Raw genomic sequence first — 24,819 nt, 5'->3', positions numbered from 1 at the left:
GAAGTAATTACTACATGAGCAAAAATGTTGAAAATCTGGTTTAGGTTTTTTTGTGCTTTTTTGTGCTTTTTTGTGTTGTTGGCATTTATTTTTTGGTTGGTTTTTGTTCATTTGTGTTTGAAGGGGTTGTTTGCTTGTTTTAATATAAGGATTCAATTATTCTTTTAGACCCAAGATAGGACAGAAAATTTGCAACCAAATTTGCACTTCAAGCAGTTAAGTCTATAATTCACAAAAACTCCTGCTTTTGCTACAGACAGTAATGAAATATGTTGCAAGTTCTAATACAAAAATAATTCTGTGTTAGTGTCGTCTTGGCTGACCTGTTTAGGATGGCATGAGTCTGCTAAGTGTGACTGTTTAGGATTCATGTGCTGCCTTGGAGAAAAGTTGTAGTCCCCACATAAAGCCTGATAAATGGGTACATGGAGTGCACAGGACACAGCTTTGAGCTTAGCAGGGACAGATGCTCATAGCAGAACTAATGACAGCAGACCTGTTTTAGGGGAGAGGTCAAGAGCTGAGAGTTGTATCTTAGGAAGTTAGAGATGTGAGTTAATTTTCCTCATTAGTTATAGTGTTGTGAACACACCATTCCTACCCTACAAGGTCATTTCCTACCAGAAGCATGAGCCCACATTTTAACTCCCTGCCTTTCCCACTGAAACTGGACGATCAGCAAGCCTGCCAAATTAATGAGTTAAGTAAGCAAAAACGAGCATGGCTCAGTAGTCTAATGAAAAGGTAAGGGAAAAACATCCAAGTCTTGGATCCTAACTTTATGTTATCTGAAAATGCCACAAAGTTTAGTGAATAGAGTCTAAAGTCTTGGATAAATAAATGCAAATTACTTTTGATAGTTTTAGATGCAGAAATCTCATCAGATTTCTTTGAGTAATCATTGAACATCATTGTGGATTCTGACTAGTTACAGTACAATAGTTATAACAGGGAAAAAGCGTTCTATTGGTCTCCAATTTCTATATCTAATTTTTTCTTTTTACAAAGTACTTTTTATATGCCTTGAACCTAGAACTCTGTCTTTGATGTCATGGTTAAGCTGAACTCACTTCAGCAGTACTAGCGTTCATCTACTTGAGATGAAATACAAACTTTTCTGTTATCTTATTTACAGCTCCCTACAGGTAACTGAACTCCTTTCTTGTAAACACACAAAAGGCATCACTTGACAGATCGTAGGATGACTTTTCTTACATGCAAATGTTCTGGAGAAGGAGAAAGAGAGTGCCTGTCAAATAAACATAATTTTATGGAAAGAGAAATTAATACAAGAAAGCCAAATATAAGCAAGGTTTATCGTGGCAAGTGGCTGTTTTGCTGTTGAAGTTTTGCTCCTGTGACAGCCCCCTAGGTCTTTCACATAGCAGACAAGACTGGAAAAATTCGTGTCTCTTTTTGTCCCCTCTGAATGGAAGTCAGTACGGGAAATTGTGGATGCCACCTCCCACCTGGAGGGTGTGTTGGGATCTGGTACACTGAAAAGGCTGGACCTTTTTCTCTCATATATATTGAAAGATCCTAGAAGATTGTGGTTTCCCAGAGCAAGACATTTGAGGTGATTACTGATATTTAAATATTTAGCTATACAGAGAAATGCGAAATCGATTTTCGAAAGTATCTGATGGGAGTGAAGCACTTTTGAAGAACTCTGTGATTGTATGTTTGCCCTTTTAAGCATGTAATTTCATTGGAAAATCTCTTGGAAAAACAGTAATGCCTTCCTGCTGCAGGAACAATCCATAGTGACCAGTGATTCCATGTTTTCATTTTTTTTTAATTGTTTTTGTTTGTTTTGGGTTTTTTTTTGTTTTTTGTTTTGTTTTGTTTTTAATAATCTTGCACATGTAAATAACAAATTATTCATGTCTTCAAGTATTGCTCTCCAAAGGAAAGATCACACTTTAATACTGGACTACTATGTAAAAGGCTTTCCATCTCCCTGAAGCATCAGATATAAGAAGAAAGTGTTAACACCTTATAAATGCTAAACTAATGAAGAGTGGTATAGTTGACATTTTGAACACATATCTATTAAGGACAGTTTGTTATTTTAATTAGCTGGTATGTAAGTGGATCAAGAGAAACGTTTTCTATTACTTAAGACACAGTGTTGAAAGCATATCTGGTAATTTAGGGAATGAGACCAGAAACCTGTGAATGTCATCAAATTTGATCTTCTATATCTTCTTCAGAAACAGACAGTTAGAAATATTATTCATTTTTCTTGTGTTTACCAAAAGCTTGAAAGCATTGATAAATAAGACACCTTTTATTTCTGAATGCATCCTTTTAAACATTTTAAGTTTTCGAGCTAAGGGACTTCCTTGTGCTTATAAAAATTGTGTGCTAATTTGTACCTGTTTTTCTACCGTATTTATGTGTACATTCTATGTCAGATGTATAAAATTTCACAAACTTAGTGTTGTTTATTCACTGTGTGTTGAAAATAGGAGGGATTTAAAGGGAAATTGAAATGTGCTGCTTTCTCTATGATCCCATGCAGGCTGCTGCATTCATAGGAATGGGTTCTTGCCAATGCATCAATGCATGTGAATGTGGTGAACCCACTGACCACTCCTGTGATTCAGTTCTTATTCATCTAATTCATCAATGAATTAAGAGCTCATATGACGACATTTTTTGGTGACAATATGATTTCATTACCTATTCATTTCCATCTTTCTGTCTTTTACTAATTCTTTCTTTCTTTCTTTCTTACTTTCTTAAACAGGGATCACAACGGTGCTGACCATGACAACACTGAGTACAATTGCTAGGAAGTCACTCCCAAAGGTTTCCTACGTGACAGCAATGGACCTTTTTGTTTCAGTTTGCTTTATTTTTGTGTTTGCTGCCTTGATGGAATATGGCACCTTACATTACTTTACCAGCAGCAGAAAAGGGGACAAAGGAAAAGAAAAGAAGGCAAAATCTAAGCCATCAGTAAGTTTAGTCAAACAAACAAACAAAAAAGAAATACAGAGGTTTTTTTTTCATTGTAGCATTCATTTTGAGAGACTGCTTCTTAAGTAGAAAAGCTTATGTTCAAAGATAATTAACATTAATTATTTTTTGATTTTTTTTTTGCAGTTGGGGGCTTGTACTAATCTTGTGTAAATACAACTAGTGAGCAAAGGGTTTAGATGATTTCACATATGTGAATGAGGACATGAGCCTAAGGTAGAGAGTGGTTTGATATAATATTCCATGCCCTTGGTACTTCTAGAACTGCCCATGAAGTGTGTGCCCACGGAGATAGTTCTGTAGGGGCACAGTGCTTCTGAAAATAGCACCTGGCAGAGAACCACAGCTAAAACTGTCACAGTAAAGATAATGTGAATGGACTGAAGGTATGAGGATTTCTTTGGATCTGCATCACCTAAGTCTTACAAAGCTTTGCAAAGAAAAAAATGCTTATTTTTGGCCAGTATTCTGAATCCCACTACAGAAATTCTATCTTAATTTCTTTTCTAAATTGGCTTCCATGTTTCTTTCTGGTTAAATGAACCTTCTGGTTTTACAAGTTGATGTTTTTATGGTAAACCTCCACACATCTCAGGATCAAGTGTTATTCAATTTAAAGAGGCTTTCTCTTTGTGTAGTAAGAATACTGTAATGTCCAAGGAATTTGTTGTTGGAAGTCAGGTCAAATATTTAAAGGTAGTTTTTAAAGTAAGAATCCATTGGAGAAAATAGAAGGAAGGAAAATTTTGTAAAGCCCCTTTCCAAATCATCTCATCAAAAGATGCAGGAGCATATCTGAACCATATTACCAGTTGCCTTTTCTGGATGAAGGCTGAATATCAGCTCTGTATGAAGTAAAACAGAAATTGATATGAAATTACAAAAGTAATTGCAGATATAGAAGTGCAGAAATCCTGTTTTGAACCATATCCATTCCGCAACTCATGTCAGGAAGAACTGATGCACTGCTGCGGGCCTTTCTCTTATGGGGGCACTGCAAGGCTGTTGGGGCTTGATTCCAGGGAAATGAGAGCCCTTAGGATTCACTCGGTGAGAGCTGTTCAAACGGGATCAGCTCTGTGGTTAGGACAAGGCTACTGGTAGTAAACGGTAAGTGTTAATATTTCCCTGTGCTGCCTTGGTCAGACATCACTCTGATCCTCAGGGAATCCTGCACAGCCAGGAAAACTGGAAAATGGAAACCTCAAATCTTCTTCCTGTTAGTAGCAGAAATAAATGTGGGCACAACAGAAGGGGCAGAATGCAGGTTTTGGCAAGGGCCACAGCTGAGTTATGAGGGTAAAGGTAACAGAGGCTGTGGGGACATCCCAGTGCCAGCACAGCAGATTCAATTTCAGGTTGCTGCTGCAGCAAGGGCTCAACAACGTGCAGTGAGCAGGGAGCTGAGTGGGTCAACTCTTGGCATGCACAACACAGAGAAGACAAAGATATCAGGAAATACTGCTTCATTCAGACCAGGCAGATATTAAAGATCAGCTGCTGACAAATCAAAAGACACTGAAGTAGTTTGCCAGTATGCTCTATTGAATGAAATAAGGACACTTTGCAGAATCTGTTCACACATCACCCATGTGTGCAATAATCTTCCAAGTGCTTTGAGATTTTCAATGCATATGAAAATTTTAAATGTAGAATAATGATAAGATAGAAACTATGAAACTTACTGAATAAATAGCGGGAATTTTCACTAAGATAAAATTAGCAATATAATACTAAAAATACTGTTTAACTGTGTTTTATTGGGTTCTTAAATAAACCCAGTAAAAAGCTTTTTATTTCTAAGAAAAAGATATCTTTTTGCACAGAATTCTTTAAACATGTTATGGTTATAAGACCATACAAAATAAAGAGATTACACTAAAAAGAGGGAGAATTAAATTTAATGTACTTAGATGCAAGGATTCCAATTTGATAGGAGTTTTTCTGGCAATGTTTTATAAAAAGCTGTGACTTTTCTTGCTCCAAATAAATAAAGAAGACATCTATTTATTTAATGAGAAGTCATAACATTACAAATACTTTTTTTCTTTTTTTTTTCCCCTTTTCTTTTCCCCTCCTTTATTTTTGTCAAAGACTTTTATCTATTCTTTTTGTTTTGTAATTATGGATATGTAACTCAAAAAAACCCAGTTTAATTTTAAAAGTCAGTTTAATTCCTTCTGAAAACTCATTTACAAGTGATTTTTTCCTTGGGAAACTTGCCTTGCATAGATCTTCTATTTCTACTGCAAAATGCAATAAATGGTTACTATTCCAGGAAGGGATGCCAATAAGCCACAATAAATGATCTTGTGAAAAAAGGGTGAGATTTTACGAATTATTACAGCAATTTTATCTTAGGAAATATGTGCTGGCATAATTCAAGAAAGGTAGTATGAATTGGCTTATGCAAATCCACATCAGTAAGTATAATGAGTTTGGGCAGGAAAGATTAAACTTAATTAGTTGTGGATCTTGTTCTGATCATCACTTCACCTGAAATGAGTGTATCAACTGTGCCATGATCTCTAAAGGCAATGGCTTTCTTTTGTACTTATATTAGTGTTATTGCAGAATAAGTGGAGTTTGATTCTATCAGAGTGTATTACAAATGATCTCACAATACATGGAGTTTTATCTACAATTTCAGTAGGCATATCCATAAAAAATCAGCATGTACTTTCATATCTATATGTTGTGGGTGTTTTGTTGTTTTGTTTTGGGTTTTTTTCAGTTTCTGCCAATCTATATAAAGGCATTTTCTTGTGAGGTGTTGGTCTTTTTTCCTCTTTTCCCTCACATTGCCTCTTAAACACATTTAATGTATTTCCTGTAGGTAGTTAAGCCTACAGGATGACTATGTCTGCCTCTCTCAAGCCACCTCTTCAAACTTGTAATTCAGTAGCCACCTCCAGTCTGTGCTGGTGATGAGATCAGTGGAAAGCAGTAACTGTAATTTTTTTTGTTCTCCCATGCTCTTTCTGTGTTGAGGATTCCTGTTTTATCTCACTAGTAGAAACAGCTCATGCCATATATCATGCCATATATCGTACATGGTCAAAACCAAGAGTGAGAAAATTTTTTTAAAACCAGAGTAGGTGTGAATCAGGCATCTTTCCCTGATTATTTTCAGCAGAATATAGATTTTTCCTTAAGTAAAAAAAAAAAAATTAAACTTTTTTTCATGTTTTATAAAAATAAGCTCTCTTTGCAATGCCTCAAATTAAGATAGAAGCATGTAACTCCTGTTTCTTAGTATTGCCAGTATTTTATCATAACTGAAAAGAATAATGAGGTCCTTTAGGATGATAATTAGCTCCGTAGGTCATCATGTATAATAAGTTTTGAAACAGCAGTCTGTGTGAAACTTTCTCTGGTAAAGACACTTATTAAATAAAGCTATTTGAAAACATGATGAATACTGCACTGCATTAACACCATCCCTTGGGATATTGGGTAAAATGCCCCTGAAGCAAAAGAATGTCACCTTAACAATGTAGAGAGGTCTGTGTACTGGCCAAAGTAATTCCCAGATAGTTGGACAATGGGACTTTAAAGCATTACAAGAAGCTAAATTATAGCTTCCAACTTCCCATATTTTTAATGTGTTTTCATTGCCTATCATGTATAATTGGTTAAGAGAACTTAAATATCCACTTAGATTTTCTCACTGCTTCCTTTTCTGCTGTTTTATGTCCTTACATGACAAAATATGAAGAATGTAGAAAAGCGAGAACACAATATAAGAGTAGTGTTAATGTAACCCTTCTCTTTGGTCTGAAGATTTTAGAAGAGATGCTATTCCATAATATTTCAAATGTGAGGTGAGGTGGGGTAAGTTGAAAGAGGATTATGGAATAGTTTAAAACAGCCATGAGATTTAGAAAGAGAAGATAAAGGACAGATGAAAAAAGATAATATCTTTTGAAACAATCAGGAAAACAAAGATGATGCACACAAAACTCTGGAGAAACAAAGAAATAAAAGGGGAACAGGTGGGTTGTGTTAGTGTAAGTAAAAGGAAAGGCAAAAGTCACAAGTAAGGGAATAGCAAACACTATATGTACTAGGCAATAAGCCACCCAGATTTCTTCAATGAGAATTATTAGCATATACTACACTGAGTTTTTTCAGACACAAGAAGGCTCTTATGCCCACAGAAAGTGAAAGTAAGAATTAAGAACTGAATTAATCAGTGACTTGAGTATCATTCTCCTAAGGAGTCATGTCTTGGATTCTAAAGGGGGGCTGTATTGTTTTGGGATTTAACATCTGAGAGTTAGATGGCCTTTCTTGTCTCAGTCTGCTAAACTTCACCAGTGATGCTGTGCTAAACCCATTAGCTTTTATATTTTTGCGAAAATGTAGCTTCCAGAAACACAGCCAGCCTCTTTGTAAAAACTCCAAAAGATGGGAGGACCATCATTCCTTTGCTAGTGGTGATTATAGCTTTCGGACTTGGTTGTGACCCAGTTGTCAAGAAGTGAGTGACTTCAAAATGTTTGTCTGTGTTGTGTAGAAGGGATCAGCTAACCCTGTCTGTGTAACTAATTATCTACTATTCCCAAATCCCAGCACAACCCAATTTTCACTGTGGCAGGTGAAAATCGTTCATGATCCTTTGCCTGCATGTGCTAATTACATGCAGCAGTTCCTAATTTCTTAAGCTCCCCAAACTGCTTTCTTTAATATAAGAATTTCTATATATTGTACTGAAGGTGATTATATTGCCAGGGAAAGCCTATGGAATTATTTTATGTGAGAATAAAAACACGCAAAACTGTATTTCCCTTTTTTTTTTTTCCTTAAGAAACCACCTGCAATCGCTCTTCGACCTGGATCAACACTAATTCCAATTAATAACATTAATCATCTCCCTGATGATGATTATGGATATGAGTGCCTAGAAGGAAAAGACTGTGCTAGTTTCTTTTGTTGTTTTGAAGACTGCCGCACAGGATCTTGGCGAGAAGGAAGAATACACATCCGTATAGCAAAAATTGACTCCTATTCTCGAATCTTCTTTCCAACTGCCTTTGCATTGTTCAATCTTGTTTACTGGATTGGCTATCTTTATCTGTAAATTTCAGAGGTTTGACAAACTCAGAAAAAAAATACAAATTGAATAGTCATTGATACTTTTAACTGAGCAAAGATTACAGCTGGTCCCAAATGATTCAAATTGTTTATATGCTTTAAAAATTTGGAACAATGAGAGGAAATACGATGATGTAGTCTCCCTCTTGTGATCAACTGTAGAACTGATACTGGTATTTTGAAGAGAACATTTTAAAATAAATATACCTAAGATTTATCTTTCCTGAATACACATATATACATTTTTTCCAGCTCTAAGAAAATGCAGAATCACAGGCCATGCCATTTAGCTGAACCATCCTAAATAAGCTCTCAATTTTAATCCTAAATAACAATGCAGAAGGATTTTGTATCATCTTTTACACCTTTATAAAGAAAGCCTTAGTTAAATGGGATTAATCCCTTTTATCCATTTAATCCATAAAGTGATGATTTTATTAATCCCTAATCTTAAAAGTTGAAATATAAGATTCCTCTCTTAAATCAGCCATTTGTTCTCTCCAGTATGTTAAAAAGTGTGATTAGATGATAATTAATCAATTCAGATTTATACAGAATGCAGATATTAGAGCAGCAAAGAATAGATATATCAAAACACCCAAGGATGATTCTGAGCTTGTCTTATCCTGATCATGGATACAGACTTTTGGCTTTCAACCTTAGATTACATTTATATCTGTGCTCCATTTCCTGTTACTTCATTGTCGTGAGTTCACTGAAGCTGTCCAAGAAGTCTACAACTTTCAGAAATTCTTATCCAGCTGCCACTGATTGCTTTTTTCATGGAAAATAGACTGGTGTTGGCCAAGGTTCTGGCCATTGAGCATAATGATCTTCACATACTCAGTGTTGGAGAAAAAGTCATAACACTACATTTGGAAGAATTTTTATCAACAGAATTTGGAAGGCTGGTAACAGTGCTATAGTCACAGTGCTCAAAGTCACTGTGTTAAATCCTCAGAGTGCAGTGTGTGATCTGGTCCACTTTGCATACAGCATGGTTCTGTAGATTCGGGTTGTTACTGCACAAGCCACTCACTGATCCAAAGCCAAGTAGTATTAATGTATTGAATGTGTGGTATGGATTGTTGGGTAATTACCTTCTTAATATGTGTTTGTTTCTAACAGAAAAGATGGGTTATGGAAGGGGAGTTAAAATAATCCTTATTCATTGCAGAACCTTCTCCAAGATGGGATATATCCCCCCAAAATCATAGGACCAGTTCTCCATCTTTTCTCTGGTGAGATCCTTGGTACAAATCCTTCAGTAGTGGTCTTTCTGGACTCATTTCTTGCTGCTGGCTATTGCTGGCTGGCAACACTTGGTATCTAATTTCTATTTCTAAATCCATTGTCTTCATTATAGAAAAGTGTAGTCTTTCCTCCTTTCTCAAAAAGAAACTGGTCTCAAGTGAGCTTGCAAAATCACTGTAAAATTAAGATATGCATTAAGTAAAAGTCAGCATTACACAGAAGACCTTACAGATCTTTAAAGAGGATTAATGGGATTAGCATTTGGCTGTAGGTAAGGATGTTCAGTACTAAAGATAAAGACATGATTAATAGCTAAGAATAGAAAATGTTACATGAAGGGCTGCACCCCTCCCCCAATATTTCTGTTGAATATGCTCCCTCTGAATTTCTCAGATAGGATTACTGTATTTGCAGTCTAGTTGGTTCCAGACATAGTAAGATATGATATACAATACACATTTCAGAGGAAATGTTACTCCAGTGTTCAGCCCCAAAGTTTAATAAAGAACGTGAGATTATATGCAGTTGTACTGGAAGGAAGTGTGACAGAAGACCCAATTTATTTCAGTATTTAGCTGATAAAATATAGGAGTGGTTGAGAGAGTCTGAAAGCCCAGATGATGAGGATGGCTGACATTATTTGTGGAATGACCTTTCTTAGTACCAAGCTCTTCTGAGAGTTGGACTGAGCGTAGAAGTGTGGCATCATTAACAAAACTGATCTGCTATAATTTATTGGGTTTTTAGAGTCTAATTTTCATAAAATGTTCAGTCCAAAAGAAACATGTCAGTTTTAATTCCATAATGTAGGTTGATGCTTTTTGACAGCATACTGAACACATTCCTCTGTAGGAGGGATGAAGGTGGCTTCAGCAGTATGTTGGGTATGTGCTTGAAAAGCAGACAGCTTAATGTGCAATGCAAGGCCCAGATTTAGTGAGTTCCTGAGTTTCATTAATTCACCTTTAAACAATGGAAACTTAAAAGAACTTGGCACTTCACAAGAGGAAATACAAATTTCACAGCCTGCTCTCCTCTGGCTCATCTAGTTAGCTTTCTCTATTCATGTGGTTGTCAGTTGCCAATCAGCCTCCAGTGACTGAATTGGAGAACAGAAAACGTTCAGAATTGGCAAGGGATGGATAAGAAGTCTTTCATCTCTAATTTCTGTGGAACAATGTAATGGAGTATTAAACCTATTGAATGTTATGGCTGCTTGGCTTATGGATACACTTGCTTCTGTCTGTTGACAAACTTTTCTGTGTACTTCATTTGTTTCTGATGAAATAATACTACTTTCTCATAGTACTGTGAGTGCAAATAGGAATGAGAATGCAGTGAACTGCAACATGACATGTAATAAATGTATTATTTTAGTCCTATGTATTTTCTTTCTAATCTGCATGTAAAGACTTGATTTCAAGAAATCTAAGTGATACTTAAAAAATGGCAAGAAACAGACAGTATGATTAATTGGAGTTAGATGCTGCAATAATTTTTCTAACTTACCTGGATAAAAAGTTTGTTTACTCTTAGCTGGGGTCGCATTTTTTGGGAGTCATATTATTCTGACCATCACTGCATAAGCATACACTTAAACATATTCCTAATTAGTACTGTTATTAGACCAGAATTCAGAATAGAGAGTGCTTATGTACTGTCAAAAAGAGTGATGCTATCATGAATTGATGCCATTAACACATGCTTAATTTGCACTAATTTCAATAATGAGTGTTCAGTAGCTCAAATAATTGAACATTAAGGATGTGAGCCAGAGCCTTTTCAATAAGAGATTTTCTCACTGAAACAGAGGGACGTAATAGGAGAAATTGCTGTAAAGGCAGAGAATGGAAAAATTCTGGGAATACCGTTTTATACTGCACCTATCTTTGGCATCTCCTGATATGTATTTTTCAAAAAAGAGACTTTTCCTTGATATTTCTGTATTAGTGTTTACCACTTGTCTGTTTTAGTAGTGAGTACAGATCAGTGTGTTGTTTTTGGTAAGGTTCTGTCTATGATTGTACCTCACTGATCCCCAGTGCATGTCTTCTGTGTCTGAATGAATATGCTTTATGTGGTGGCAGTGCAACCAAAGCATGAACTCTGGGTGACGTATTTTGTATTCACATGTTGATGTGCTTCAAAGACTTTAACCTTATCCAGTTTTCTGGCATTCAGAGATATAGGATTGTGTAAGACTTTGAAGAAGAATCTCCTCCAACAGTATTTTTATAACTTTCTGTTCTTTATTTGGTATGGTAGTAAAATATTTGTTTAAAATTGATATACGAACTGTGGTTTGTAATTTGTGAACACCTTAAAAATGAAAGCGAACAGGAGGAGCCTGGATTTAAATATCTATCTGCCTAAAGTAAGATATGTTTCATTTAATTTTATCAGTCATAATTTCTGTCTACTGTTTCCAAATAGCTGAGAACTAGTGCAAATACATTTTTCTGTTAGTATAATTATTTTTTTAGAATTCATTGTAGTTTCTCTCAGTTATACCTTTACTGTGATCTTTCATGTTTATACAATAATATTGTATTTTTTAGTCATTATAATAGATACAGAAGGTAGAAACTAATGTAGAAATTCACAGCTGAAAAATACAAAACCAGGAATCAGAACGAATTACTGTGCTTCTGTTCCTGAAAAAGCTCAGTGGATGTCCTCATGCCTCACGAATGTGCTGGAGGGGGAGACTTACAGGGAGAGGTAGAATAGCCTCCAGACTGTAGAAAAAGGATTTTGCTTTGGTTCATGCTATGGATTTGCTACACAGGTGATTCAAATGGAGGAATCTATCTGTCCTCTCTTTTTCAGTGGTCTCTTGTTTCTGCTTCATTTCCATCAGCAGCAGCAGTTCTAATGCTCTGTTGCCAGATGAAGCAAAACCTGAAAAATTATCTTTATTTTGCTTTTAGTTAGTTAATATTGCACTCAAATGGGTGGGATCCTCTGACTGAACACACAAGATTATGACCAAGTTTTTCTCCAAGGCAGGTGGTGGGAGTTTGCAGCTGGAGGCTGAAGGATGGCTTCTTGTGATGGGCATTTTTCATTCAGTTGAGAATCTGCACTGAAAACTGGTGGGAGGAAAGGAAACAATGATAGGAGGGAAAGATTGATGGTGGCAGTGATCCCAGAATCAAGTTACATGGATCTGAGTGACTTATATTTAGTTCATTTGTTTCTCACTGGTATTTGTGATAATGCCCTTGATTTCTCTGCAACATAATTAAATATTTTTAATGCTTCAAATAAAAAGGAAAATATTATATATTTCCTATACGTTAAGTACAGACTGAATGAGAAATAGAAAGTTATCTTGAGTGAACATTCTGGTGAAATGTCAGACAGAAAACAGAGGCCAGGTTAAATGAGAAAAAGTTTTTTAATCTCGATTTATTATTAGCGAGAAAAAATTTTTTAAATTACTGAGTATTAATTAGTGCACTAGGCACTGGGAAAGTCTTAGTACCCAGTCTAAACTGGTGTTAGTCCCCTCAAGGGCCAAAATATTTGAGAATAGAAACCTGACTCAGACTGTACTCAGTAATCATCCCATATTTCCATCAGGAAGTGAGAAAAATGAATTGTGATTATGCCAGATATGAACGAGGATAGCTAGGGTGCTCCAGGGAGATTAGTTTCTGGTTAAAAGGATCATTTCTGCCTGGACTGTAATTTGAAACATTCTTCCCTCAGAAGATGGATCTGGGCTGTGACTTCCACAATGACAGAAAAGCATCCCTGCATTTAATGCTTATCTTTGCACAAGAGCAGATTCACTGAGTTGACTGTCCTGCTATGAGGCACCGAGGTATTCCCCGTGTGGTAAGGAAGAGTTTTGGTGGCACTCCTGGGCAAGATATTTAAATCTTGTCACAAGGATCAGTCACAGTTGTCTTTTGGATGTTACGATGCTAGTAAAAAGTTTTGATTTTACTTACTAGTAAAGCTCACTGAGAAAGCCAGAAGGGTAATGAAGGCTTTAGCAGAAATCTCAGACGGCCCTTGGAGACAGTAGATTGGCTAAAATTGAAGCAGACCAAATGATATGCACCTTTTATTTTTATGGTATGATATACCATAGATGAGTCCTGTTCACAAGTAATATATTGATTCTGAAAAAATTCTGAAAGCCTCATGGTATTTTAAGGGGGAAAAAATTCATTCCCCTTCTCAGTGACAAATCTTGCTTTGCCTGTAGATTTTGCTTACAGTACATCAACCTCACTTAAGCTGCATGAGGAGAGCCAAGAGGATGTAAGACAGAAGATCTGTACACTGTTCTACCTTGTTCTTTCTCAGTTCCTTTTCTTAAGTCAAGGAAAGAGGTTCAGAAGGGTAGGCATATGGCATGTGTAAATGAGAACAATTTTTCTACTGACAACAGGGTCTGAGTCCCACTGACAGGATCAAAGGGATGAGACTCACAGTAATAAGGCTTCTCTTTCGTAATTCTTTGTAGTAGCTACTTTTCCATACATCACTGCAGGTCTACCTGAGATTCAAAATATTTTTCAGGTTGGGAGCAATTCTTTTGTGTGTTTCTGGCTACATACAATGTCTTCAATCATCAGGGTTTGAGCCTTGCTGGACTGAAAAGGAAAGGTTTCCTCTTGAAGTTTCCTTGTCCAGGCATTGCAGGTAGGAGATGTCTTCCTGCAAACATTGGAAAAGTGATTTTCAGTTGATCCTGCTGAGAAGACAGACTGGCTTTCTGGGGTGGCATTATGATTCCTTTGTCATTTAGACCTGAGAAGGCTGAAGGATGTTAAAAGCAATGACCGACACTGCCTCCACAGAGGATGTATTACTTTTGCCAATTTAATATTTAAAAACAAAATCCAAAACTGTTACTGTGAGTGGGAAATGAGGATGAGTCATCATCTTACTACAGCTATATATTTCCCCTTGAATTGTTTTTCTTCCTTACGAAGATGATATGTAGGAGTCTTGGTTTGTGAAATATTCAGAAATGAGATGATGGTCACTTTAAACAGTAAAGTCACATTAGTCCATCTGCCCAACAATGGCCAAAGAGCAGTTGACGTGAAAGCACTTACCCTATAGTTCAGATTTTCCACGAAAGGTAAGTGTGGAAATTTGCATACTTATAGGCCCAGTATTAATATGCAATCTCTGTTCACACTTTAGTCACTGAAAAAATCTTAATGGTTTGTGCATCTTCACAGTATCTTTTGTATTTCTCTCTGTTGTCCACTACAAAATCTTGGACTCTTTGTGTGAACATGAAGAGTTGTGTTATGATACCTTCAGTTACAGTTTAAATTGCTATAAAATATACTTCAGAATCTGATAATCTCATAGTGATTCCTATATTTAAAAAATCGAATATTTTTACTTAATTTACTTTAGCAAATAATACTGCTATAATTTGTATTTCTGTACATTAAAGTTTTATAAACAATTGCAATTTATCATCTAAACCCTAAATTTACAGAAATATTTTTGGATAATTATACTTGTTGATTTATGATGTATTTTGGTATTATATTGAGGGTCCAGTATTTAAATGCACCCTTAGTCCAAATCTCTGTCTTGGCATCTATAATTCACATAATGTTTCAGTAACTCAGATTTCACGCCTTACTAGTACATCCTTGTTTTTTATTCATTGTTTTAAAAAAATGCGGATATTTTTAACTACTTATATGAATATTTATACTATGCATTTAATTTGATAGTGTTTTGGCACCAATGGACAATGTTGCAATATTATGCATCAGTGTTCCTTTTAAACCTATTTATTAATGCCCTTGTGGATAACTTACTGTAAGAAATATTAAACATAAGATAAATGTTGTAACTCTCTGTGCTGCTTCTAAGGTTTATGTATAAAGTACATGATACTGAAGCAAATTTATTCTTCCATTTCAGTTTTCCTTCCAAAAACATCATTGCTTGGGGTATTATTATTATTATTCTTATGCTGATATTTACTGTTCTACTTAGTTAATTTGGTACTTTTCCAATAGTACTTTTCCAATAGTATTCATCCATTATTATATTCAATTACCTGGAAACATCAAAGCATCCTCACAGTCTTTTAATATGATTAAGCCATGACTTCTTCAGCCTCTCTTAAAATGCCATAATCTTTTGTGTGCAATACGAAAACTAAAGCATTTTCAGGTATTAAATTGAGTTTTACTTGCTTCTCAATTTGAAAAAGCCTGTCTGCTGGATTATAATGAAACACTGATATGATCATTTTTATATTTGACAACATTATTAATGAGCATGGCTGAACCAGAAGACTTGATAAACAGATGATGCTCTTGGCTAAATCCCATGTACAGCTACAACTTTATGGGTGTTATAGAAATTATAATGGCAATGGCAACAATATGTATATATATCTATATGTAGACTGGAAAGCAAGATATGAGGACTTATACATCAGTTTCTGTCATTTTAACAAGCTTCCTCCTGCCAATAAAATTTATGTTCTAAATAAAACCAAAAAGGTCCTAAAAAAAACTCACTTAGGTTTGTACATTGAGAATGTAGGAATGGTTCAGAAGCCTAAAACAATTATTTTATTTATTTGATGGGTCTTGTGGATTAATTTTTAATTTTACTCCTTTTTATTGAAGAAGAAAGAGAGAAGAGATAAGCAATGATATCACTAAAAGTAAATATAACTTTTATATTAGATGAGAAAATGCCATCTATATGAATAGTAGATTTTCATATATATCTGTAGGTAGGAGCAAATTTCCTCTTTTACATCTGCATTTGCAGAGTAGATGGGTTCTGCCTTCCATTTTCAGAACTCTGTTGGTATCATGATAAAAGATTGACTCAGAGTTTTGCATTTTTTAGTATACTCTTACTTTTTGGATGCCTCATTTTCTGGTGCACAGTTTAAGATATGAAAGAAAAAAAAATCTGCTTTTCAGAAGATTAGCCCTTTTTAAAAATTATCCCTCTGGCATTCAGTTTCAAGTACTTCAAAAAAAGTAACTAGGCATCACCAAGTATTTTAAATAAATTAGATTGCTACAGAATAGTGCAGAAAGTTCAATTATGGTTCAAGGCTAGAATTTTGTAGCCTTTGGGAGAATTTTCTTTCTTTTTTTTTTTTTTTTTAATTTTCTTGACATCTTGGTAGATGTGAAAGCAAAGGGAGGGATTTCATCCTATGATTGCTGGGTTTTGTTTTGTTTTCAGCAACATAGCTCATGCAGAATAGTGTAACAGCTGCTAAAAGCTGAATTTATTGAAGTGCAAACTAGACTTTGAGACTGGTAACAAGAATACTAGTAACAGGCTCAGAAAGGAGATGCTTGTGGCCCTCATTATCAGAAGGGGCTTGGTGGCACAAGGCTTTGGAAACAAAACTTTGGAAATTCTGAAGTAAGATTATGAGAAAGAGTTGGCTGATAAGGACCTCTAGAGAAAAGGTCTCAGAAACCTTTTGCCAGGAGACTAACAGTGCTTTGGAAGATAGGTTTTATAGTTCATAACTCTACTGTGAATGTTAACATCTATTGAATTTTCGTATAAATGTTGCACTAGTCCTTGTGCATTGAAAGGAAATATGCTTGCACCCTGGTGCATGGTTCATACAGATGTTACTGAGAAGTAATCTGTAATCTTCTAAATGTAAAACTCTGAAAGCCATAGTAAAAAAAATAAATTATACCCCACCACTGAATAACATGTGTTCTGTGCAAAATAAATAGATTAGATGTTTGTGCTCTGATGTCTCTTAAATTGATAAAAATCAAGAGAGTTTCAACACTGAATTTTGTAAAGCAGTGGTAATGCATTGTTTTTACTGTATCTGCTGTGAAGTTGATTAGTTACACTGTGAAAAAATAAATAGTGCCTGGCTACTCACTTTCTTATGATATTTATTTTCTATATGCATGTGATGGGTTGACTTGGGAAGAAGAAACTGAGAGAGAAGTTCTCTCTAAGGGAGCTTCCTCTGTGGGGGTTGGGACACCTTCAACAACCAAAGGGAGAAAGTTGTTTTGCTCCGTGAGCACACATTTTGAAGGAGGTCATTCGGAACTGAGCCTCTTTATCTTTCCCGTGGCAGTGCAGGTAACACCAACCCGAGCTCCCCCCCACCATGCAGGGGGGAGGCTCGGGAGGCCGCGTGGGCCCCGTTTGCAAATGAGGAGACCCAATGGCCGGGAGGAGGAGAAGCTCCTCGATAAAACCTTCACGGCTTCCTCCTCCACGGGCCTGTGGCTCTGGGGTGGGGGGCCCTGTTCCTGCTGCTGTCAGAAGGGCCGGGCCTGCCCAGCCCCACATGGGGCCTGGGGGAGGCAGCCGGGCCCTGTCTGGGGAGCAGGGGTGGCCATGGGCAGGGTCGGGCCCTGTCTGGGGAGCAGGGGTGGCCATGGGCAGGGTTGGGCCCTGTGTGGGGAGCAGGGGTGGCCATGGGCAGGGTTGGGCCCTGTCTGGGGAGCAGGGGTGGCCATGGGCAATGTGGGGCTGCAGCCCAGCCCCAGAAAGGCTGAGCGACACCTCAGCCGCCCCCTCCCAACTCTTGTAGTTGTGTTAAACTTTAACTTTTTACTGCTCAGATAAAACCTCTGGCCTTACTTTGTATATGAAAGGGAATAAGAAGATTTCTGAAGTCAGTGAAGCACGAGCTAAGTTTTTTAGATGGAAGGAGAATGAAGAGATGCTGTCAAGATGGCTGAAAATCCTTTAGTAAGATTGTAGGAATGAACTGATGTACTGAATATTCCTATAAACCATGGAGAAAGACATGGGGGGGGTTGGAGATGTTCCATTTGATGGATGATTTGACCAAAAAGCACCTGTGTTGGGAATCTTTTGCCCCGAGGAAAGAAGGGGATCTCGGTTTTCTGAGGATAAAGCATGAACAGAAAAAAAGAATGAAGAAAACCTTTGCTGTGGAACATTTCATTCTTAAAAGTAATACCCCATGAGACAGACATGGCCCACATCTACAGCTTTGGGACGGCTGTGGAGTTGGGAGGAGTGTCACGATTGCAGGTTCCTGGGCAGATGCAAATAATGAAAAATGAAACCACGAGAGGACTGTTTTCTTCCTTCTTGTGAAAAAAATCCCTACAGCTTCAACAAGAGGACGCTTCTCTCTCTGGAAGTGAACTGAAAAAGACTAAGTTGGGAACCGACCAAAGAAGTTGTTGTATGTTTGTTTTGTTATGAAAGTTAGGAGAGGGAAGGAAGGAGTGGTCTGAAAAAAATCTTATTCTGAATTTGTTTTTTTCCCCCTCTTTGTATAGTTAATAATTTTTTTTTATACTCTCTTAAGTTTTAGGCCTGCCTTGCTTTTTTGCTCCTGGTTCTGTCTCACAACAGAAAAATGAGTTTATTTAAATTGGCAAATCAAAACAAAGACATTATTTAGTGGGTTGGTCGGGAATCGAAATTAAATCAAGACAATGCAACACATTATTTTCTCTTTAAGACAATGATGACAGTAGTCATTCTGGTGAAAATAGTTTTATACAGTGCTCTGATATACAGCAATCCTTTATTTGCTTTAAATTTTTTCCTTCCCCTCCTTCCTTTCCCCTCCTCTTTCCTTCTTTGATAATAATGTAGAAACAAGACAAGCCATGCCATAGAAGAAATAAAGGTCTGGAACTAAAATTCCATTTTTATCAATCTTTTTCTTTGTGGGACCAGTTTTATGGCTAATCAGTATGTCTTGCTTGTAACTGCCAAGAGCAGTGGTCTTGCTCTCCCACACAATCCTTTCACTTTGGCCAGAACTGGTGCTTGGCTAATACCACTCTTTCCCATTCCAAAATCCCTCATGGCCATGATGTGTGGCTCCCTCGTCTTTGTTCTGACATTTTAGGAAGAGTTGTAATGCTCTATATTAGATGTGCTTCAGGTCAAGGAGCAGGGCTCATGCTGAAGCAAATATCCAGGGGAAAAATCACTCGTCATTATTTTCCTCAAGTACATTTTGCTCTCTGGCCTGACTGTCCCACCAGAGGATCTGCCTGCAAGTGTCATCTTCCTCATGTAGTCAGTCCCAGAAAATATTTTTAATGCATTCTAAACTGGCTGTGGAAAGGTAATGAAAAAGGAATTCAGTCAACGTAAGAACCCTGGGAAAGGGGTCAAAGATGTTTAAAGTCTCTTGTAGCTCTGGAAAATGCCACAGATTTCTTCAGCCTCTTACACATCCTTTTCAGATTAAATTTAGAGATCCCTACGTTCCCTTTAGCATTTTATGCTCTTTTTTTCCCTGGTAACTACCTCCAATATCATGTCTTGACAGCTGTTACTTAAATTATTAATATCTTTTTCTTTAAGATTGTTGATGTCCTGTCCATTATACACACAGTGAAAAGAACTGTGGTATTTCATAACAACAAACTTCTGCGTGCAAAATGCTTTGACTGGCTTTTTAGGTCAAAAGAACCAACCCTCTAGCTTCTACAGTGCTGTTGATAAATGAAGGAATTAGGCAAAACCTTTATGTACAGACTTCAAAGCAAAATCTGTCATCTGTATTTTTAAGGTAAACATTTTTCAGTATTATTGTCAATAGGGTAAATTCCAGTTATATGTGCCTGTAAGGAGCTAAAATGAATTAATTTCTCACGAAAAAGGCAAAGTTTATTATTTTTACCAAACTGAGACTGCTATGACTTGGGCTGACACAAGCCTTGCTGACTGAAATTACTAAATGCCAATGCAGAGCCAGAACAAAAAAGTAAATTTTAAGAGTTCCCAACTACTTCATCTTATTAATATATAAAATAACCTTTTATTTTGTAAGAATTATAAACAAATGTAATAATAAATAAATATTTCTTCATAGTATCCAATTTTATTATTTCCTAATAGTATCTGCAGCAGAAATTAAAAGAGGTCTTCTAAAGTGTGTATCAGGAACTCAAAATGTGTAAATGAATCCTGTGGATATTAAAAAATCCTAGTCAAAAGAAATGACTGCTACTTTTCAAAGTAATAGGTAAAGCTCTCTTGGCATTCCCTCTCATGCCCTAAGGTTCTGCACAGTGGTTTTTTGTGAGTGAGTAAGCCCTGAGACCAAATGCCCTGAGACTGCCAACAGAGCTTCTCTTGGTAAGGGTAACATCTGTGGTGCTCTCCCTTCTCTTTTGGGCAGGGGACTGAAGTCTTTCCACACAGGCCAGGCAGCATATGGTAACAGCTTTCAGACCTGACCAGCTAATGTTAGGTACATACTGGAACCTGAATGTTTTCATGATCAGTGCCAGTCCCTCATGGATTGTGTCAGGTCAGGTGCTGCTCTTCTGTTTTCTTATGTGTTCCATCCCATGAGAAACACTTCAGGTTTCTTCATCCCTTCTCCTTGTTTCGAGCTTTGGTTACCATCTTCTCATAACTTTCCTCAGCAAATCTGGTTCTCAGTTATTTTCCTTGCATTATAAATCATTGATGTTTCCTAAACTTCCTCCATACTGTCCATCCTTTTACCATTTCCCCCACCTTTGTTTTCTCATTTTCTGTTATTGTTGGGTTAACTCACACATTCACAGTGAGAATTGTGGAGGGTGAGAGATGATCACTGTGAAAGTGATGCTGGCATATGAAATGAGATATTTCCTCACACACCATGAGCAGTCAGACAATGCAGTATATCAGCCTCCTCTTGTGCGAAGAACAACTCAGAGACTTTTGTCTGGTGTAAGTCATCTGATAAGAAATAGAAAATAAGCGGTAGATCTTTCTTAACACTCTCCTTAAGATATTATAAGACAAAAAAGACCAAACATCCTTGAGAATTTTTTTTTTTGGGTTGTTTATTACATGGTCCTGCTGTTGGGGTCAGTGGGCTCTCAGCAGCAGAGCCTCCAAAGGTGTTTGGGTTCCTGAATGCTGGGGATTCCTTGTGAAATGTTTGGACAGATAAGCTGGTAAAAGTTCAGACACTTTCCTAAGCTTCCTTCCAGCCGTACCCTACGAGAAGCCCTGGGGGCTGTGCTCAGAGCATGAGTCACAGGTTAGATACAATCCTTAAGACTTGGAATTCAAAGTTGTCCTTTTCTTATACTGACAAGGAATGTGCAAGACTCAAATATTTTCTGGGGTTTTTTTTTGAGATAAATAATTGTGTGTCTCAGTTTATAAGATGTCAATAATGCTACTCATAAAGCTGTTAAAATTAACACTAACTTAACTAATGCAAAGTATTCAGCTTTTTTTTTGTAAAGGACTTGTCAGAAAACCAGAACAAATTATATTTTTGAGCTTAAATTCTGAGAAATAAACATATGCATCCCCTTAGTCAGAAGTATACTGATTAAGCAGATGAACGATATTTTTGTGCCTGGAACTTTCCTAAGGTAAATAAATCAGTAATTAATGATGACAAATCCTCTGAATTTAGCAATCAGGGCTCTCCTCAGGAAGTAATCAGAAGCAGAGCTATCTGCCTAGTAAATTCCGAATCTGAAAACTTCAAAAAGAGGTGTGAAACTAAGAACACTGATATCTTTCTGTTATTAATGATAATACACAAGAGCAATTTTATCCTGCTTCTCTGTTGCCTGTTTTGGGTATGTTGCTGATAACAAAGCATGCTATCTTAATAATGGGCTTATTTGTAGTTTGTCCTACAGGCAGTATTGGAACTCTAAGACCTTCATAGTTGCAGTAAATTAAGCTGTAGTCACAAGCACAGTTCATCACTGCTCAAGGTTTGAACGAGTGGGAAAAAAAAATCTGTCAGCCAATAAATAAAGTTAATAGCAAAGTTTAGTTGCTGTAGTGAGATTGCTGATCTAATTTTATTTGAAAGTTGACAGGACCAGAGTCTCAGTGTAAGGCAGCATTGCTCCTCTGCAATCAATAGAACTGATTTACAGCTGCAGCTGCAGGACCAAAATTATTTTGTAACTAAGAGCTATATGTTCTGATGTGACTGAGGAGTATAAGCAGTGTTTTGCATCAAAATATTTGGTTTGGAATTACAGCCTTCTCAGCACGTAGTTAAGTCACAGTGAGATCACGTGTTCATCATTCAGACTGTCAATGAGCATCCAGCACTGCTTCCATCAGAAGCTGCTACTTAATCCATGCAGTCAGTTCCACTAAGTACATATATTTGTGGCTGAACAACAGAATCATCTCTGCTGAGGAATTAGTTTGATTCCCTATATTTGGAATTTCTACAACAACATACAAAAGTGCTTTGAAATGTAATTTACTAGAATATTTTCAGCATGTAGCATTTGTTGGGCTTGAGATTTTTTGCTGCCTTCTGATAACTCAGAGTGCTTTAAACTTCTAATATGATTATTTAACTAAATGGGAAAACCTTGTTAGAGACAACCTTCACATTTCCCAGCAGCAACAATGAAGATAAATGTGAGTGTGTTATCGCCACAGCATTCCAAAAAACACATTAAGGGAAGTGATACATCAAAGCTGACGTGTCCTACAGACTGCCAGGGATTAGTGGTCAATAACCGGGCAGCAGGGCCAGAAGAGTGCAGGCAGCCATGACTGGTGCCCTGGCTGTCAGAAGCAATGCCCTGTAACAAAGGCAGCAGTTAGAAACTTGCAAAAACTTGGAAGTTATGCACATGTTAGAAGTTATTTTTCTGACACAGGTCCCAATTCTAGCCCATGTGCTGTCATGTCCCTTAGAGGAGGACCCCTGTCCTTAGAGTAGGAAGATGACCCTGGGCACACACAGAGGTTTCCCCTGCCCAACTCTCCTGAACAACTCCAACTCTTACTGTTCTCTACTCCACATACCTGAGTGATCCTTCAGCCCCTTGGGTGAAGCAATTAGATCTTCTTGGAACCCTGGAATGAGAGGCCTCTATACATGTGTCTGCGTGTGTGTGCACACATATTTTGGGTAATTGTTCTTGTCCATGTGGTAGCAATATTCCTGATGGGTACACTGAACCTCTGACCTCTGTTAAATTACACTGCAATGTCTCTGCTGGTGACCTCTTCCACGTTTGTAAGTTTTGGGCATTGGCTTTAATTGCACATTTTACTTTTTCTCTTTGTGAGGTTGTTTTTATGTGCTTTAGTGACAACTCTGCAGCCTTTATGTCCAGAAGCATTTTGGTTTGTTCCTCTCCAGGAGCAAACCTCTTAATATCTCTGTTTAGCACAGAGCCAGTACCATCCTATTGCTGCCTTAGGAAACAGGACAGGAGCCACTTAGTGAGAACTTGATGAAACACATTGGAGTAATTTCCACTTATTGCAACGTTAGAGGGGGCTTAATAAAAAGAGGAAGAACAGTTTCCTGCATGGACAAATAGTGACAGGATAAGGGGCAATGGTTTTAAACTGAAAGAAGGCATATTTAGATTGGATGATAGGATGAAATTCTTCACTCAGAGGGTGGTGAGGTACTGGAATAGGATGCTTAGAGGGGTTGTGGATGCCCCCATGGAAGGGTTCAAAACCAGACTGGATGGGGCCCTGAGCAGCTTGGTCTAGATAAAGGAGTCCCTACCTAATACAGAAGGCTGAAACCTCTCTGATCACTGAAAGGGACCTTTAAGATCCCTTCCACCCCTAACTGTCCTGTGATTCTAGGATTTAATTGTAGTGGAGAGAACACACAACAGAAATATCCTTAGCTGAATCCTTGAGATTGGAAGATAGGTTTGCTAATGCTGAATGTGTATTTGCCCAATGACTCTGTACTAGAGACATGTTTATTCTGTTACAAGAACTGTTTAGAAAATATTTTATGCCATTTTGTTGAACTAGTGCAGATTCTTTATTCATGATACAGTTCCCTTTTTCTAAACTACTATTGATCTTAACAACTACTTACTTAAACAACGAGAAGTCATAAAATAATTAATAACTTTAAAAGAGATGCAAGTTATTGACAGTCCATCATGGTAGAATTGCCCACGTGGCTAAAATGCACCATTTTATGGGATTAGGGGCATCTGCTACAATTCAGCTTCTGATACTTAGTTAAAATTTAGTAAAAGTTTGTGATGTTTCCACATTATCTTTAATAGATTTTTCCCTCCATTGGTTTCTATTTTGACTTTACAAATATTTTTCTTACCTTCAGGCCATTATTCCTGCAGGGTCTAGCATCTGGTGATACCATTGCTTCCCATCTCCCCCACTTGCATTAGAGAGTTTCGTGATTTTGTTCTTTCATGTCTCTTCTTCGTCTCCCTAATGCCACTTTTCCTTTTGGGAAACTCAGATGCAACAGCAGAACTAGTACTCAAAAAATTTTATCAACCTATACAGTGATGCTTGCATTGCACTTTGAGCTATCAACCAGGTAGATAAAGAGCTCAACATTTTGGGCACACAAATAAAGTTCAAAGATAGATAAACAGGCAGGACTGGACCAAGAAATTAAACCCTACCACTAAAATAAAATTTAAATCTTGGAATTCTTGTTTTATAACAGAAAAGGCTCCTGCACAATCTCATTTGATCCTTACTTCTCAGAGCATGACAATGAGGGACAAAATGGATGAGTTC

General features: G+C 37.1%; 1 protein-coding gene across 4 annotated transcripts in view; it reads left to right on the top strand.

Annotated features, from left to right (window-relative positions):
- Nucleotides 1–17,217, top strand: part of GABRG1 (gamma-aminobutyric acid type A receptor subunit gamma1) — a 62,605-nt gene extending 45,388 nt beyond the window's left edge. For all 4 annotated transcript variants that reach the window (XM_014887941.2, XM_088163320.1, XM_088163319.1 and 1 more), the window contains 2 exons: nt 2,753–2,964; nt 7,796–17,217. In XM_014887941.2, coding sequence (XP_014743427.1) covers nt 2,753–2,964; nt 7,796–8,068 — 485 coding nt within the window. In that variant the 3' untranslated portion in view covers nt 8,069–17,217. The remainder of the gene's footprint in view (nt 1–2,752; nt 2,965–7,795) is intronic.
- Nucleotides 17,218–24,819: the final 7,602 nt, after the last annotated feature.

Source organism: Sturnus vulgaris, chromosome 4, assembly GCF_052056855.1.
Source record: "Sturnus vulgaris isolate bStuVul1 chromosome 4, bStuVul1.hap1, whole genome shotgun sequence".
In the NCBI taxonomy this organism is placed as follows: Eukaryota; Metazoa; Chordata; class Aves; order Passeriformes; family Sturnidae; genus Sturnus; species Sturnus vulgaris.
Note: the sequence above shows the minus strand (reverse complement) of the source record. Positions and strands in the feature narration are given on the sequence as shown.